General features: G+C 41.5%; 1 protein-coding gene across 7 annotated transcripts in view; it reads right to left on the bottom strand.

Moving 5' to 3' along the window:
* Znf638 (zinc finger protein 638) overlaps positions 1-11,658 on the bottom strand; it is a 126,655-nt gene extending 114,997 nt beyond the window's left edge. For 4 of the 7 annotated variants that reach the window (XM_052174134.1, XM_052174128.1, XM_052174129.1 and 1 more), the window contains exon 1: positions 11,547-11,656. In XM_052174134.1, coding sequence (XP_052030094.1) covers positions 11,547-11,632 — 86 coding nt within the window. In that variant the 5' untranslated portion in view covers positions 11,633-11,656. Of the gene's footprint in view, positions 1-11,546 lie in introns of all 7 variants that reach the window. The other 3 variants (XM_052174131.1, XM_052174133.1, XR_007976631.1) reach the window with 2 other exon arrangements.
* Between the last annotated feature and the right edge of the window lie 7,508 nt (positions 11,659-19,166).

The following is a 19,166-nucleotide window of genomic DNA, read 5'->3' as shown; positions in this document are numbered from 1 at the left end:
CTCACTGTGTGTTGTCTTGCCATAAAAGTGCAGACAGGAGCCTAGCATAACTGCCTCTTGAAAGACTTCATCCAGCAGTGGATACAGAGACCCACAGCCGAGCATCAGGTGGAGTTCTGGGAGTCTTGTGGATGAGTGGGGGATAGGCTTGAGGGAGCTGGAAGGGTCAAGGACACCATAAGAAGACCTACAGAGTCAACTAACCTGGGCCCATGGGGGCCCCCAGAGACTGAACCGCCACTCAAAGAGCTTGCAGGGGGCTAGACCTAAGCCCCCTATGCATTTGTAGCAGATATGTAGATTGGCCTTCATGGGGGTCCCCTAACAATTGGAGAGGGGCTGTCTCTGACTCTGTCACTGGATCCCCTTCCCCTAGCTGGGCTGCCATGGATAACCTATGTGAGAGAGGATGTGCTTAGTCCTGAGTGACTTGATATCCCAGGAAAGGGCAGTACCCAAGGGAAGGGAGTAATGGGAGGAGGGATTTATGAGGGTGAGACTGGAGGGGGGAAAGAGGCTGTGGGATATAAAGTGATTAAATTAATGAATATATATTCATTAAACACACACACACACACATAACCTTTTCCTTGCTCATGTCTGATCCTTCTCTGAGTTCTCTGAGTAGGTGTGGTGTAATTTCCATTCCTCCTCTTTTTCTGTTCACAGGGGACAAATAAAGTTCACTAGAAGTGCAACTGCTACGTCCTGTGGTGCTCCTATGCTTAGTTAGTTAGTTAGTTAGTTAGTTTGTTTTTAGTAACCACCATATTTTTTTCTTTTTCTTTTTTTTTTGTTTTTTGTTTTGTTTTTTCGAGACAGGGTTTCTCTGTGTAGCCCTGGCTGTCCTGGAACTCACTCTGTAGACCAGGCTGGCCTCGAACTCAGAAATCTGTCTGCCTCTGCCTCCCAAGTGCTGGGATTACAGGTGTGCGCCACCACGCCCAGAATATTTTTTTCTTTTTTTTAAAAAATGCATTTCATTTAACTACATTTTTGTTTTAGAGATAGTCTTAGTAAATCTTAGTCTAGGCAGACTTTGAACTTGCTATCCTTCTGCCTCTGCCTCTCAACATCTGGCATCCCGGGAGAGTGTTCCACACCCAGCTTGCCACTGGTTTAAGGAAGGTGATTGTAGAAGTTTATATCCCACCAGCAATTCACAAGAGTTTTATTTATGTCTATTCCTACACTAACATTACAATTTTAATTACTTTAACTTTGTAGAAAGTTTTGAAACCAACAAGTGTGACTCCTTCCCCTTTGTGACTTTGGTCTGTAACAGTTTTAAAATCATTTTAATCATGCAGGATCCCTTATGATTCTATATGAATTTTAGATGGATTTTTATTCCTACTTTTATCAAATTATCAGAGTCTTACTATGTAGCCATGGCTGACTGCACCCTGCTATGTAGACCTGGCTTGCCCAAACTCATAGGGATCTGCCTGTTTCTGCTGTGATTAAAGGCCCATGCCTCCTACCCAGCCATCACTGGATTTTGATAGGGATTGCATGAAGGGGGATTCCATGGTTCATGATACCAGACAGATACATATGTAAAATTTCAAAAGCAATTAGACATTTTCCAAGTCCATTTACTAAAACTGCCACGATGAAACAATTCACCACAAGAAAATAGGCTTAACTGTTCAAATAAGAATAAAAATGGCAGAAATGTAGTAATAGTAATTAAAAAAGCAATAATTACATTTTCATAAATTTCTACATTGGTTAGGGCTTTTTGTTTTGTTTTTTGTTTGTTTGTGTGTGTTTGTCAACTTGACACAAGCTAGAGTAATCTAAGAAGAGAAATGTCCCCATCAGATTGGCCTGTAGGAATCCTGTGGTACTTTTCTTGATTGATGCTTGGTGTGAAAGGGCCAGTACACTATGGGCAGTGCCATCCCTGGGCAGGTAGTCCTGGGATATACAAGAAAGTAGGCTGACCTAGCCATTCAGAAAAAGCTAATAAACAGTGCTCTTCTATAGTGTCTGCTTTGGGTTTCTGCCTTCAAGTTCCTGCCTTGAGTTCTTTGACTTTCCCTGATGATGGACTGTTCCCATAAGGCAAATAAATCCTTTCCTTTCCAAGTTGTTTTGCTCATGGAGTTTTATCACAGCAATAGAAAGCAAACTGAGACAACATCTTATCCAAGAACATAGTTAAAATTCTGCTTGGCCTTCCACCAATAATGAGGGTCATAATATAAAAACATCTATAGGAGCCACAACAGTAAATTATATGGCTGAAATGATCAAGATAAAAGAAAATCCAAAGGTCTGAAATCATGACAGATGATTCAGGCATGTCAGAAAATCAAGCATTTATCATCATAGTCCCTAAATTTGAAATTGAAAATAATTAAAATTAAAAACCAGGCTCATTTCTGTAATCCCAGAACTGTGGAGTCTATGGCAAGAGGGTCACCTATTATATAAGGTGGGCCTGGGCTGTGAATTTCAGATCAGCCAGGAGTATACTGGAAGATCCTATCTCAAAAAAAAAAAAAAAAAAAAAACCAACAACAACAACAAACAAACAGAAATCAGGAATACTTACTCCATTTTTCTCATAGCTCCTAATATCCTTGACATAAAATCCAACACTTAATATAATCTTCCTTTGTGCCAAGATGTCAATGTGACCTCCTGTAGAGTTACATGCAATCTATAACACCAAATGCAGCACTTTATGAACCAAGATTTGTTGTTTTTTTTGTTTTTGTTTTTTGTTTTGTTTTTGTTTTTGTTTTTCGAGACAGGGTTTCTCTGTGTAGCCCTGGCTGTCCTGGAACTCACTCTGAAGACCAGGCTGGCCTTGAACTCAGAAATCTGCCTGCCTCTGCTTCCCAAATGCTGGGATTAAAGGCGTGCACCACCACCGCCCGGCTCCAAGATTTGTTTTTTAACAGAGTTTCTGCTAAGCAGCTAAGTGGGTAAAAGTCACTGCTATTTAAGCCTAACTACCTGAATTTGATCCCAGTATGCAATGCATCTATAATCCCAGCATTCTTAGAGGAAAGTGGGAGTCAGAGACAGGAGAAGCCAGAGTCTGAAGTCTAGTTAGTTTGAGGAATGCAGTACAACAACAGTAGAGGAGAGATCCTGCCTCAAACAAAGTGAAGAAGAGAAACCTCACTTGTCATGCATGCCCACACCCACACACACACACACACACACACACACACACACACACTTCTTCTCTTCTTCTTCTTCTTCTTCTTCTTCTTCTTCTTCTTCTTCTTCTTCTTCTTCTTCTTCTTCTTCTTCTTCTTCTTTTCTTCTTCTTCTTCTTTTCTCCTCCTCCTCCTCTTCTTCTTCTTTTCTTTTTCCCAAGACAGGGTTTCTCTGTGTAGCCCTGGTGGTCCTGGAACTCACTCTGTAGACCAGGCTGGCCTCGAACTCAGAAATCTGCCTGCCTCTGCCTCCCAAGTGCTGGGATTAAAGGTGTGTGCCACCACTGCCTGGCTAAGTTATTTATTTATTTATTTATTTTAGATTATAAAATGGTTTCAATAAATATCTGTAGAATTCTGATGCTCTATTGTGGGTTTGAGTAAGAAATGTCCCATATGAGTTCACATGTTTGAACACTTGGTCACCAGTTGTTGGTGCTGTTTGGGAAAATTACAGAACCTTTAGAAGGTAGAGGCTTGATGGAGAAAGTACATTACAGAGGAGAGGATTTGAGGATTTATAGCTTGCTCACAGTTCCTGCTGTTTTCTGCTTCCTGAGTGTGAACACAGTACAGCCAGCTTTCTGTTCCTGCTACCATGGCCCTGCCAATGCCTTCCTGCTGTGATGGGCTGTATCCCCCTCGAATTATAAGCCAAAAACTCTTTCAACCTTCTGTTGCCTTTGTCACTTTATTTTATCACAGTAACAGAGAAGTAACTATGGCATGTTCCAGTGATAACATATTTACTTTTGGTACCTTCACTTGTAGATTTACATGAGATGTATAATACAGAACACACTCACACATTGTTATTGAGAATGCTGGTTCATTTTTATGACAATCAGGGAGCCTGTTTTGGAATTTGTTCTTAAATACTACCATTTTAAGAATAAAGTTAAAGCCATGATTTTCACTCCTGGGAACCATTTTCAATGTACATAAAAAGATCTATACTGCTGGGCAGTGGGGGCGCATGCCTTTAATCCCAGCACTTGGGAGGCAGAGGCAAGTGGATTTCTGAGTTCGAGGCCAGCCTGGTCTACAGAGTCAGGACAGTCTGGACTGCACAGAGAAACCCTGTCTCGAAAAAACCAAAGAAAAAATCTATATTATTTCTTATTGAAAACATTTTGCTTAAACACTTGTTTATTAGAAATGAGAAAACTGGTTCATGTAAATATGGTATTCATGAATATTCCTTCAAAGAAATATTTGCAGTATTTAGATGGTTTGTAATGTAAATAAAACACGACAGAGCTTCAAGCCAATCATTAAAGGTAAACTGAGGCAAAGAATGTTCAAATGTGTTTGGACTACTGCACATGGTCCCCGTGCAGAAGAGCTCATATGGCAGGTCTGACACTTGAACCTCTAAAAAGGATGGTTGCAAAGTCATCCCTTGGCTGATATCTAGGAACTCAGATTTCTGGAAGGCTTCCACAATTCCCTAAGGAGAAAGGACAGTTCACTGCACCTAAAGAGTATAAATTATATGGTTTGTATGAAATAACCGCTTTCCAGGAGTCTAGAACTGCACCACACTGCAGCCTCCAGTATAAACCTTAAGCAGACATTTTGTCACACCTACAGTTGTGTCCTGTGAAACTGCACTGAAGAAGGACTTTTGGAAGCTTGTACCTTGTTTTTTGCTTGTTTTTGTTAGTTTTCATTTTTCTACATGGTTTCTTTGTGTAAACCTGGCTGTCCTCGAACTCCTTATGTAGACCAGGCTGGCCTCGAACTCAGAAATCTACCTACCTCTGCTTCCTAAGTGCTGCCCTGCCACCGCCCAGCTATGCCTTGTTTCTTGAAGGCTTCATCCTATGAATCTTTTCCCTTTGCCACATTTTCTCCACATCCTTTTACTGTTAAACATCCCAGCTAAGAACAGGAGTGTATTAGAATCCCACAAGTCCTCTTATGAGTTTGAACACCAAGATGGCCATGGGGGTTCTAACCATGTTCCCTGCATTGGACTCCTAATGCTTTTTTTTTCCTTAACAAATTTTCTTGCATATTTGACAGATAATTGTTTGAACAAACAGTGAATTAACCAACTAAATTAAATTATGCCATTTCAAAAACAATGTAACATAAAAGAATTGTGCTCCAACATAGTTTTTAGTCACAAAAAGTAGTTGATAGTTTGATTAAAATATTAACAGATTTTTTCTTTTTTTTTTCTTTTCTAACTTCTTTGTTTACATTCCAAACCGCTTTCCCCTTTCCCAGTTCCCTCCTCCCCATATGTCCCATAAGCCTTCTCTACACCCATTGTCCAATCACCTCCCTCCTTTTTTCTCTGTCCTGGTACTCCCCTACAATGCTGGATCAGGACTTTCCAGGATCAGGGCCCTCTCCTTACTTCTTCATGGGAGTCATTTGATATGCTACTTGTGTCTTGGGTATACAGAGCTTCTGGGCTAGTTAATATCCACTTATCAGCAATTGCATTCCATGTATATTCTTTTGTGATTGGGTTACCTCACTTAGGATGATATTTTCCAATTCCAACCATTTGCCTACAAATTTCATGAATTCATTGTTTTTAATTGCTGAGTAGTGTTCCATTGTGTAAATATACCACATTTTCTATATCCATTCCTCCATTGAGGGACATCTGGGTTCTTTCCAGCTTCAGGCTATTATAAATAAGGCTGCTATGAACATAGTGGAGCATGTGTCTTTATTACATGCCGGGGAATCCTCTGGGTATATGCCCAGACTCCTAATGCTTTATCCTGGACTCAGAGAACTGGAAGCTTCTCCTCCAAGAAAATGGAATGTCAAAGAGTAAAAAGGACTTCAAATGTCAGAAAAAAAATAGAAGAAAAACTAAAACCAAAAAAATTACAGTTTGATTCTCCATACCCCTTTTAAAAAGGAGGTATTGTGACACCAACTCTGGAGAGGCGGGGATAGGCAAATCCCTGGTGTCTGTTAGAAAGCCTACCTCATCAATGAGTCCCAAGTTCCAGTGAGAGATCATGTCTCAGAAACAAGGTGACAGCTCTTGAAGGTGGAACAGAGATTGACTTATGGCCTCCACAAACACATTCACCTGTACACATATGTACACTCATAGATCCTTACACATGCAATCATTTTTAAGACATGCAAGCACTAAACACAAGGATTAAGAAAAATGATCTTTTCTTGGAAAGTAACTGAACTCAATGTTTCACCAAAATAAGTGAAGCAGAACTAGTAAGACAGCTCAGTATTTGCTACACAAGCAGACAGGACAGTCTGAGTTCAGTTCCCAGATCTCACAGTAGATGAGAACTGACTCCCAAAAGTTACTCTCAGATGTCTGTGTGCACACAGAAACACAAAAGAACAATACATAAACTTATTTTTTTTCAGATGAGTAAAACCAGCCAGACGAGGTAGCACAGGCCTTTAATCCTAGCACTTAGGAGGCAGTGACAAGTGCATCTCTGAGTTCAAGGCCAACCTGGTCAACATAGTAAGTTCTATGTCAGCCAGGAATCCACAAGGAAACCCTGTTTAAAACAAAATAGGACCTAACAGCAAAGGAATTAAACCAGGAAAATTGAAAAAAAAAAAAAACAACCCAGGACTTAGGCTGGAGAGTAGTTAAAAATATTTAATGGACTGGAGAGATGGCTCAGTGTTTAAGAGCACTGGTTGCTCTTCTAGAGTACCTGGGGTTCAATTCTCAGCACCCAATTCTCAGCTCACAACTCTCTTTAGCTCCAATTCCACGAGATCCAACACACTCACACAAATGTACATAAAATACAATAAAGACCATTCACTGGCTCTACAGAAGAACAGAGCTACCTATACCAATTGGAAGCTCACAGTAGTCTATAACTCCAGTTCCAGGAGATCAGACACCCTTTCTGTCTAGTGCAGACACTGCACACATATGACACATTTATATAAATGCAGATAAAACACCCATACACATAAAACAAAACCAACTAAATCATAAAAAAGAAAGCCTCAGAACTATGCTATGCCTCAAACCCTGACAACATTATTTTCTAGTCCTTTCATTCACAATTTCATTTTGATTCCAGTTTTTATTTCCCAGGACTCTGATAGTTTCCTTCCTGCTGCTCTAGTGAGCAAATCTATTTTCTTGCCTCTTTAAAGATATCCATCTTGAGAGAGTAGATAAGAGTGTAAAGATGAGAGACATGAAGAAGCAGACTTAAAAAATGAGACTGATAGAGCCCTGCGTTGTCTGGTCTATTTGATGGCATTAAAACATTTAGAGGTGGAACTCAAAGAATAATGGAAAGGTAAATAAAAGAAGCAGTCTCATTTGGCTTTAAAGCTAACCATATTTCCCTGCATAATAATAGGAAAGGTAAATGAGCTTCTCATTTCACCCAACACTGAACCTCTGTGGTACTAACACTTCAATGGAGAAAACCTGAAATCTTAATACAACCTATCATGCTTTCCACCCACTCACACCTAAAATTGCATATTCCATACTATTAGCATTCCAAAATTGAAAGCTGAGCATGTAGCTGTGGGTGAAAGCAAGTTGAAGCAACTGTAATAATAATAATAATGAAGTTCCTTCAAAACGGAGAGGTGGACACTTTAGTGCCTTAGTTAGCTTTACTTCTCACCTTGACACAGCTTACAGTCAACTGACAGGAGAACCTCAGCCGAGGAACTGCCTAGATCAGATTGGTGGGTGCACATGTCTGTGGAGGATTATCCTGATGATTAATTGATGTGAGAGGACCCAGCTAACTGAGAGTGGTATCATCCCCAGGTAGGCAGTCTGCAGTTTATGTAAAGGCTAAGTATGCACGAGGCTTTGCCAGCACTCATGTTTCCTCATGGTTCCTGCCTTGAGCTCCTGCTCTGACTTCCTTTGGTGAGAGACTATGAGCTGGAAGTGTAAGCCAAATAAACCCTTTCCTCCCTGAGTTAGCTTTGGTCAGAGTATTTACCATAAGAACAGTAAGGAAACTAGAATAACTAGGTACTTTCAGGGTTTTTTGGTGGGTTTTTTTTTTTTTTGTATTTTTTGCAATATTTCTTTAATGATATATATTACCAAAAATATAAGAGCTCAAAATTACTATTTAGTAAACAAAAGTACAAATGTTGCATTCAAATGATTATCTGACATTTAAAATTATTTTTGGGGGGCTGGTGAGACAGCTCAGTGGTTAAGAGTACCCACTGCTCTTCCAAAGGTCCTGAGCTCAAATCCCAACAACCATATGGTGGCTCACAACCATCCATAACAGAGATCTGATGCCTTCTTCTGGAGTGTCTGAAGACATCTACAGTGTACTTACATATAATAAATAAATAAATCCCTAAAAATTAAAATTATTTTGGATAAGATACAGCATACTCTACCATTCTACAAATCATAGTATACTTGTACACTTTATCTATCTATCTATCTATCTATCTATATCTTAAAACTTTTTTATTTTATGTACATTGATGTGAGGTGGAACTGGAGTTACAGACAGTTTTGGGTTGCCATGTGGGTGCTGGAAATAGAACAGTTATTATTATAACATCATATTATATATATATATATATATATATATATATATATATATATATATATATATATATGAATAACCAGGGTATCCTTGAAATTACAGAGATTTGCCTACATCTGTTTCCTGAATGCTGGGATTAAAGGCATGCACCACCACTACCTGAAAAGCATTTGACATTTTGGTTTCATTTTGTTTTCTGAGACAGTGTCTCTGGCTGTCCTGGAACTAGCTCTGTAGACCAGACTGGCCTTGAACTCAGAGATCTCTCTGTCTGTCTCCCACATGCTGGGATTAAAGGTATGTGCCACCACACCAGGCTAAAATCTTTTAAATCTATTTAGAGTTATTTATATGTATGAATGTTTTGCCTGAATGTCTGGTAAGTGCAGAGGCCAAAAAAGAGCATCAGGTCCTGGAGACTGAAGCTATGAATGGCTGTGAGCCACAATGTAGATGCCAGGTACCAAAGCCAAGTGTTTCCCCAAAGCAACAAGTATTCTGATTTTCTGAGCCATCTCTCCAGTCCTATGTTCTTTAAATTATTCTATTGCATTATTAAGCTTTTCCATTCTCAGAAGCAACAATAAGGAATATCACCTTTTATAACCCCCCCTTTTAAAAATATACTTAAATTTAAATAGAAAGACACTAAAAAATCTTGGCAAGTAGGGACAGCAAAGCATGATCTTTAAGCCTATGGCAGCCGGGCGGTGATGGCGCATGGCCTGTAATCCCAGCACTCTGGGAGGCAGGCAGAGGCAGGCAGAGGCAGGCAGAGGCAGGCAGAGGCAGGCAGAGGCAGGTGGATTTCTGAGTTCAAGGCTAGCCTGGTCTACAGAGTGAGTTTCAGGACAGCCAGGGTGACACAGAGAAACCCTATCTCGGAAAAAAAAAAAAAAAAGCCCATGGCAAAGCAAAATGAACAGAAAATATAAATTAGATGTGTCTTAGTTATTGTTCTATTGCCATGAAGAGGCACCATGGCCAAGACAACTTACAGAGAGCATTGTGGGCTTGCTTACAGTTTCATAGTCCATTCTCATCATGGTGGGAAGCAAACAGGCGTGGTGCTAGAGCAGCAGCTGAGAGCTTTACATCCTGATTGGCAAACAGCAGGGAAGATAAAGAGGCTGGGCATTGTGTGGGCTTTTGAAATCTCAAAACCCACTCCCAGTGACACACCTCCTCCAGCAAGACCATAGCCCCTCCAACAAGGACCACACCTACTAATCCTTCCTAAACAGTTCCCCAATTTGGGATTAAGCATGGTTATATGAGGCCGTTCTCATTTAAACCACCCAAGTACAAGTAAGTTCTCTGTAGCAATGTTGGTTTTTAAAAAGTGCATTCAAAGTACTTAAGTTTTTCCTACTTACCAAATTAAATTAGTGTTTGTACATTCTAGCCCCACCCAGTAAGAACAAATCTCTAATAAGCACTCATTTTAAAAGTCTGTAATACTCTCATTCTTTGAAGACCTCTGATTAAGTTGCAGCGCACACGCACACACACACACAACTAACCAAACCAAACCAAACAAAAAACAATAGAAAATCACCTAGTGCCACCACTCGTTTTCACTCAAACCAAGCCAGGGTTCTGAGAAAGGGCAAGGCAGACTGAAACAATGTCATAAGAACGTGACTCAAAAGCTGGCACCAAGAAGGATGACATAACACCAAAGCGTTTCTTCACAATACCCGTCATTCTTGCCATTTCCAAGAAACACACACACACACACACACACACACACACAAAATTAGGAGTGTGCAGAATGGTACTGCAAGTCTACAAGCCAGTTGGAGATTCCGGGCAGGTCCCTCCAGAAAACCAAAGGAGATTCCAGTCAGAAAGAAGGGTGAACCCCTGAGGCTGACCCTTCCACTTAGTGCCCCCAATGCCTACATGCAAACAGTGACCCTTGCGACTCATGGGACATGCCAGTCGCTGCCCTGATTAGCTGGACTGCTGCCTCCTCTGCTCAGTTGTGGGTTGGCTACTCCAGCTGCCAGGTGCCGCCCACTTTCCCTCCGCAAAGGGGGGCGCTATTAAGCACTTTCAGAATCCAAGCCTGGGTGAGTGGCAGTGGGTGAAATCACACAAATGGAAGAACAAATACAGCCTTTCAAGAACGTCCCAAATGCTGTGCAAGGCTCCTTTGATTTTTCCCATTCCTCAATATGTTTGGCGGGTTTTTTGTTTGTTTTTTTGTTTTGACGTGCTGAGAGGATGAAACTCAGGGAGCTCTGCACGCTAGGTAAGTGCTCCACCCGCGAGCTTCCACAGCACCCCTCCCCCAGCTTCTGATGACAACTAACCAGATAAGACAGCCCGAAAGTTACTCTTTGATGGGGGAATGTGTTGGTCTTGCATTCGAACGTCTACAGTCTTGACATCAAAAACTATTTTAGGATGAGCCACAGCAAGTTATGCAAGTGTCATTTTTGAAAAAGAGCAAGCTTTTCAGAGCTGAGCTCTTCTCAGCCATTTCGCTGCACCGACGCTGCGCTGCGCGGCCACCCCTCCACCTGTCCTCTCAGGGGTCTCCGTCGCGTGCACTCCTTCTCAGAACCAAGGGCTTTGCGCGGAGCCTGTCCAGAGTGGCCAGGGACTGTGGCCGCGTCTGCCGCCAAGGGCCTGTGCAGCGTAGGGGCTGATGTCGCCAAGGGCGCAAGCCCAGGCGTCCCGCGCCTTTAACTGACAGCCAGCCACCTCCCACACGCCCAGCGCTTCAACGAGCGAGCGCAGCAGCCAGGGAGTGACTGACAGTCACAGGGGAGCTGGCGGCCCGCCCCCTGAAGCCCCAGCGCGGGTGACCAGGGGCACCGCGGACAAGGGAAGAGCTCACCGCCTCAGGGAATCCGACACCTGCAACGCCCCGGAGGCCCCGGACTTGGGGCTCGACGCCGCAGCGGGAACGCCAGCCCGGGGCATCGCCGACCTGCACAGCTCTGAGCTCCTCCCTCACCTCATTCGCCTCTGCCGCGTCCCCAGGCGTTGAGCTCCGTGCAGGGTCCCGCCCACCAACAAGCCAGCCAATAGGAGACGAGCGCGGGAATCTAGGGGCGGGGTCTGGCCAGCGAGTCTCCCTGGTCACTCAAAGCTCAGCGAAGCCTCAGTGAAAATTCAGGCTGGAGCTGATGGCGGAGGGGAAGCTCTCGATCGCTAGAGACTTGTTTCTGATCTGGAGGGCACTTCCCTGTTTAGACAAATAGGTTGAATGATGGTTAATAGTCAATTTGACAGGACCTAGGATCACCCAGGAGACAAACCTCTGGGCACATCTGTTTCTAGACTAGGTAAGTGGAGGTAGTAAGCCCATCTTGACTGTGGGCAGCACCCCAGCACCTTCGAGGGCTGGGGGTGGGGGAGGGGACGATCCTGGACTGACTAAGAACACCAGCAGCCATGACTGCTTCCAGAGTGAGGGTGCAGTGACCACGTGCCTCATGCTCCTGCTGCCTTGACTTCTGCCATGACCTTCAAACTGAGAGTCAAAATATGTTCCTCCATAACTCGCTTTTGTCGGGCATTTGTTATTTTTTTTAAAAAATATTTCTTTGTTTTTGGTTTTTTTAAGATTTATTTATTTATTTTATGTGAGTACATTGCTGTTCTTAGACATAAAAGAAGAGGGCATCAGATCCCATTACAGATGGTTGTGAGCCACCATGTGGTTGCTGGGATTTGAACTCAGGATCTCTGGAAGAGCAGCCAGTGCTTTTAACCGCTGAGCCATCTCTCCAGCCGATTTCTTTGTTTTTTATATGTGTGTTTGTTTGCATCTATGTGCTCACAATCACGGATTTATGTACTATAACAACTGTCGATTTCTTTGCTTATTTTTCTCTTTTAGTTCGGTATGGTTTAAGATCGTAAATGTCCCTGAAGCTCATGTGTTACAGCTAGTCTTGTTAGAAACTTTCCCAAATAGTGCACACTTGAAGATGGAGGTCATTAGTGCCTTGTCCTCCGAAGGTATGCAGGCTCCTTTCTGCCTTTGCTTTAGAGTTGCAATGAGGTGAACTGCTTCAGCCATAGCAGCCTGTCTCACCACAGACACAAAGGCCACCAGAGCGAGTGGACCTGGTCGGAAAGTTCTGAAATCATGAGTCAAAACAAACCTTTCCCACTTTGATTTTTTTGCCGGTCTTTTGTGGAAGAAACAGAAATCTGACACACAAACATGTCAATTTATTAGGGGTGTTCCATCACATCTTTTAATTTTTAAGTTGAATGTTTTCGCTCTTGTGTGTTTGCACACACACATCCACATGTGCACAGGTAGGTACTACAGCATTTGTGCAGAGATCAGCTTGCTGGGGTCAGTTTTTACCTTCCATGATGAACAGGCTGCTAGGCATCTCAACAGTCCTCATGCTTTTGTTTTTGTTTTCCTAATTTAAATTTTTTTAGAGGGAGGGTACAAGTCCTGTGTAGGTTCTCATATATGTGTGTGCAGGTGTGTGGAACTAGATCTGCACACAACTGCTAGATGTCAACTTTGGGTATCATCCTCAGAGACTGACCACCTAATTTTTTGATACAGGGTCTCTCACCAGCCCTGGGGCTTGCTGATTCAACAAGACTGGCTGGCCAGCACGCCCCAGAGAGACTCCAGTCTCTGCCTCCCCGGCACCGTGGAACGAGTCTGGGCCATCATGTCCAGCTTTTTAATGGGTGCTCTGGACCAAACTCAGGTCCTTTTGACCCACGTCCTCCTGACAGCATGGCAAGCACTTTACTGTGACCTACTGTCCCAGCCCACAATACACCATCTCTTTATGTGGTATACTATTTCTCAACCTTTTAAAAATTGTAGATTATATATGTATTGTATTTAGTGTGTGTATAAAAATTAGTCTATTGTGAATAAATTATTTGTCTTTTACCCACCATACCTTTTGGCTTAATTAATTTGACTACATTTTGGGAAATGATTGTATTCATTTTCTTTCTTTTCTTTTTCTTTCTTTCTTTCTTTTCTTTTCTTTTTTTTTTTTTTTTTTTTTGGTTTTGGTTTTTTTTTACTTGGTTTTTTCAAGATAGGGTTTCTCTGTATAGCCCTGGCTGTCCTGGAACTCACTCTGTAGACCAGGCTGGCCTCGAACTCAGAAATCCGTCTGCCTCTGCCTCCCAGAGTGCTGGGATTACAGGTGTGTGCCACCACCGCCCAGCCCTGTATTCATTTTCATGTAGTTACTAAATTATTTTTAAATGTTTTTAAAGTTTTCTTTTGGTTTTGTTTTTAATCTTTCTTAGAGAGTCTGTCATGGCTATTAAAAAACAGAACACAAAGTTGGGACAGGGTAGGAAGATGATGTATAGATCTGGGTGGAGTTGGGAGGAATTTGAAGTGAATATGACCAAAATACATTCTATGCATGTATTAAATTCTCAAAGAATTAATTTAAAATATTTTTTAAAAGTCTATCACTAACCCCAAGGTTTAGAAAAAGTCTCCTGGTCTGTAGAGATGGCTCAGCAGTTAAAAGCACTGACTGCTCTTCCAGAGGTCCTGAGTTCAGTTCCCTGAAACCACATGGGATCATATGCACTCTTCTGGTGTGTCTGAAAACAGCTACAGTGTACTCACATACATTAAATAAGTAAACAAATCTTTAAAAAAAGTCTCCTATGGTTAATCCTCCATTCATCAATATTATTATGCATATTATCTATAACAGGAATAATATATGACATGACAAAAATAAATCATAACGTATTCTCTAGAGAAGATATATAAATGCCAACAAGCACGTAAAAACATGCCTCACATTACTAGCTGCTAATGGTTTAGATGTGAAATGTACCCCACGGGTCCGCAGGTACTGAAGCAGTGTCTCTGAGGCAAGCACTGAGGAGCGACCACCTTCATTAGCAGACTGAAAACGCTGACAGATTCAGTCTGAATAGTCAGGAAGTGGAGCAGCTTGGAAGAGGGTACGAGCCAGAGCACTGGTCCCTGAGGACTTTTTTGAAAGTTCTCTTTCTTGGATCCCTTCCTGCTTCTTTTCTGCTTCCCAGCCATGAGAGGAAGACTCTCCTACTGCCATGGTGTGCTGCCAAGGTCGTGGAGGCCAGCAGCCATCGACTGAAGCTTCTGGAACCACAAACCAAAACAATTCTTTCCTCTTTTGAATTGTTCGTCAGGTTTTTCCCCCCCTGTGGTGACAAAAAAAAAAAGAAAGAAAGAAAAGAAAAGAAAGAGAGAAAAAAAAAAGAAAGAAATCAAAAACAGTAGACATCAAGCAAATATAAATCAAAACCACATCACCCACAGTACAATGTGTGTGTGTGTGTGTGTGTGTGTGTGTGTGTGTGGTTTTCTTGAGACAGGGTTTCTCTGTGTAGCCCTGGCTGTCCTGGAACTCACTCTGCAGATCAGGCTGGCCTCAAACTCAGAAATCTGCTTGCCTCTGCCTCCCAAGTGCTGGGATTAAAGGTGTGCGCCACCACTGCCTGGCTATATAATTTTTAAAATATATTATATATAAAAAAGATAACAATCTCATATAGTGTATTTTATTTAGAAAATATTGCAACAACTGTCAAGTGTTATGGACTGAATTGTGTCCTCTAATACTTTGATACTGAAGCTTTAATCACCCCAATTTAAGAGAGGTAATTAAGGTTAAATGTCATCATAAAGGTAGAGTCCCGACCCAATATGACAGTTGTCCTTATGAGAGGAAGAAGAGAAAGGTATATGCAAAGATGAGAGGCTAAGCATAGAGATGCAAACCTGTCTCTAGAGAGGCCGACACAGAAAGATTGTCACAAGTTTGAGGCCATGCCAGTTATATAGAGACAGTTACTAAAACCAACAAACAAAACTTAAATACCACAGGGAGAAGACATCATCTACTGATAACCATCTTAAATTTCTACCCTCTATACCTGTGAGAAAATAAAGGTTCTGATCTTTTTATTATATGTAAGTACACCGTAGCTGTCTTCAGACACTCCAGAAGAAGGAGTCAAATCTCATTACGGATGGCTGTGAGCCACCATGTGGTTGCTGGGATTTGAACTCAGGACCTTCAGAAGAGCAGTTAGTGTTCGTAACCAATGAGCCATCTCTCCAGCCCAAGGTTCTTGTCTTTAAGCAACTCGGTCTGTGGTGTTTTGTTTTGATAATTCTAGCCAGCTAACACAGCAAGTGTGTGAAGAAACTGGAACTAATACATACTGTTATATGCTGATAGTAAAAAAAAAAAAAAAAGTAAGATGGTTTGGACGACACTATAGTGACTACCAGCACAGTCAAAGAGTTACCAGATGAGCCAGCCCTTGCACTCTTACATATATGCCCAACACAGGAGCACACATTCCGCAAAAAGTGAGGAGTGAAGCAGTATTATTTATAATGGACAAAAAGTGATGATGGCTCACATACCCATCAACTAGTACATGGGTAAAATAACAAAATACGTCTACATGGTGGAATATTGTTTAATAATAGCAAAGGCTGAAGTACAGACGAGCAACAGCAGGGATGACCCTCAAGAACACTGTGCTAAGTTAAGTCACTTGACTAAAAAGCACATGTTGTAGACTTCCATTTATAAGACAGGTCAAAATAGACCCAACTATAGAGACAGAAAAATCAGTGATTGCTTAAGACTAAAAAGGAAGAGAATTGGGAAGGATTAAGACTAAATACTGGGTTTATTTTTTTTAAAGGGGAAATGATGAGTTAATTGTTCTACAATTGACTGTGGTGTTAATTGCACAACCCAAAATATACTAAAATGTAATTAAGTACTTAAGTGAAAGAACTGTATATATGTGAGCTGTATCTCAGTGAAGGTATGAGAACAAACTCACTGCTCAGATCCTCTGGACAAGAGCCAAGGTCTGGATCAAAAAGTTTACAGATGAAAAAGTCCAAAGGTGTAAGCCTTGGAGAAAGTTTTAACCTTACTGCAATGCTAACTGAAAATTATAAAAGAGACCACTGATGAAGCTAGGAAAAATGGATAAATATATGTTGATAAAATGATTTAGCAGAATAACCATTTTTTTAAGAATGCTGTAGCAAGGAACAAAACTGGTGAAATTACTCACTTTCTTCTGATCTATATTGGGAATACACCTACTCAAAATAATCCAAAGGAAAAAACCTGCTTTCAGACATTGCTTATAGCAACAGCATTTGTGATGCAAAACAAGCTAAAGCTGGAAATCACCTGCATATTGGATAAGTGAGAAGATGTGTATTAAGGAAGCCATCACGGAGTACATTCATTAATGAAGAAGTATACATAAAATAATAAACATGTATAAATTAGTTTGGAAATGTAAATGAGTGTACACTTGTATGTAATGAGGGGAAATTTTAGTAACATAATAAATAACAGTATTCTTCTTATGGGAAAAAACTGTCTTTGGGAAAATGACAAGCCATTTGGGGGTATAAAAGGAGATTAGGTCTGCTTGGATTTGGGAAGTCCTAGCAAGATAAAAACTTATCTGCAGGAAAACTTTAGGGAGGATTTATCTGAGGCTTTAGATAAAAAAGATAGGATAAGAAAGAAGGGGACTGGAGCCCGACTGAGTAAAATAAAGAAGTCTGGGTGTGCACTGAGTGAAGGGCTGATGGGAAAATTGCTGGTGATAGAATGGGGAAACTGACTTTTCAAAAAGAGGCAAGGTTAGTATATCAGTTTAAAGTTACCTCCATTAACATTAAAATCACAGGGAAGCTCTGTGTGAATAGGATTTTTTTTTTTTTATTTTAAGAAAACGAAAAAGAAACTGAACTTGAAGCCACTGGAACAATAAAAAGACACCACATGTGAAACAGGCTCAGATAGTGTCTTAGTTAGGGTTTACTGCTATGAACAGACACCATGACCAAAGCAACTCTTACGAGGACAACTTTTAATTGGGGCTGGCTTACAGGTTCAGAGGTTCAGCCCATTATCATCATGGTGGGAGCATGGCAGCATCCAGGCAGGCCTGATGCAGGAGAAGCTGAGAGTTCTATATCTTGTTCTGAAGGCAGCTAAGAGAAGACTGGCTTCCAGGCAGGTAGAATGAGGATTTTTTTTTTTAAGGTTTATTTATTTATATGAGCACACTGTAGCTGTCTTCAGATGCACCAGAAGAGGGCATCAAATCCCATTACAGATGGTTGTGGGCCACCATGTGGTTGCTGGGAATTGAACTCAGGACCTCTAGAAGAGCAATCCCTTAACCACCTAGCCACCTGTCCAGCCCCTAGGATGAGGATCTTAAAGCCCATACCTACAATGACACACTTCTCCAACAAGGCCATACCTGCTGATAGTGCCGTTCTCTGGGCCAAGCATATTCAAACCAACACAGGTAGAAAGGATGGAAGAAGGAGGTGGGGGCCGGAGCACCCTTGTAAGACTGTTATTTAGAAGATCAGAAGTTCATTTGGAGGAAGATCAGAAGTTCATTTGGAGGAAGATCAGCAGTTCAGGGTCATTCTTGGATGAATGAGTTTGGGAATAGCTGAACTGCATGAGGCCCTGGCTTCCCCCAACAAAAAGAGAAGACTCCCATAAATTACTAGTAATTGGGTGCTGGAGAGATGGCTCACCATTTCAAAGTGTACCCACAACCAGCAGCTCACCACCACCTCTAACTCCAGCTCCAGGACATCTGATGACTTTTTCTGGCCTCCTCAAGTCCACATGTACATGTAGCATATATTAAAATAGACACATATACCTACTCATAAATAACCCTCAAAATAAGCATTGATAATCATGGGGAAAGATAAGTATACTCAAGTTGAATATTTTGAATTAGTTCAGTTAGACTGCAGCATGAGATGCTGTAGTTGAAACTTGTATTGAGTTAAGACAAGAAAGTAGCACAAAATAGATATATTTCGAGTTTGTCAGGGGTTTTTTTTGTTTTGTTTTGTTTTGTTTTTTGGATTTGGTTTTTTCAAGACAGGGTTTCAGGGTTTCTCTGTATAGCCCTGGCTGTCCTGAAACTCACTCTGTAGACCAGGCTCAGAAATTTGCCTGCCTCTGCCTCCCAGAGTGCTAGGATTACAGGCATGCACCACCACCGCCCAGCTGTCATTCTTAAACATATGGCTTTACTATCCTGTTTGTTTTGACAATATTGCTCACCATCCATTGACTAACAACACAGGAATAAAACCACAAAACACAAAATCCAGTGTAAGTAATGAGGTCAAGTGCACTCTAAATAAGAAAGAGAAATGAAGATGAATGTGTGGGATGGAAATTTTTTTCCACCCTCCTCTCTCAGTTTAAAAGAGGTTTAGGTAGGATGGTCACGTTTAATCACCTCGCTACACTGTGCTTTCTGCAGAAGGAGCAAAAGTATCACCTGCTCAACAAGGCTGGCCTGTGAGAAAAGTTCCAAAGAATAAATGTGCAGATGGCACCGTTAGGGAGCATCTTCAAGTTCTTAATCACCAGGCTCCAGAAGTCATGGCTCCACTGACTCGGCCAGA

Source organism: Apodemus sylvaticus, chromosome 2 (genome assembly GCF_947179515.1).
Source record: "Apodemus sylvaticus chromosome 2, mApoSyl1.1, whole genome shotgun sequence".
In the NCBI taxonomy this organism is placed as follows: Eukaryota; Metazoa; Chordata; class Mammalia; order Rodentia; family Muridae; genus Apodemus; species Apodemus sylvaticus.
This window is presented reverse-complemented; position numbering and strand designations above follow the sequence as displayed.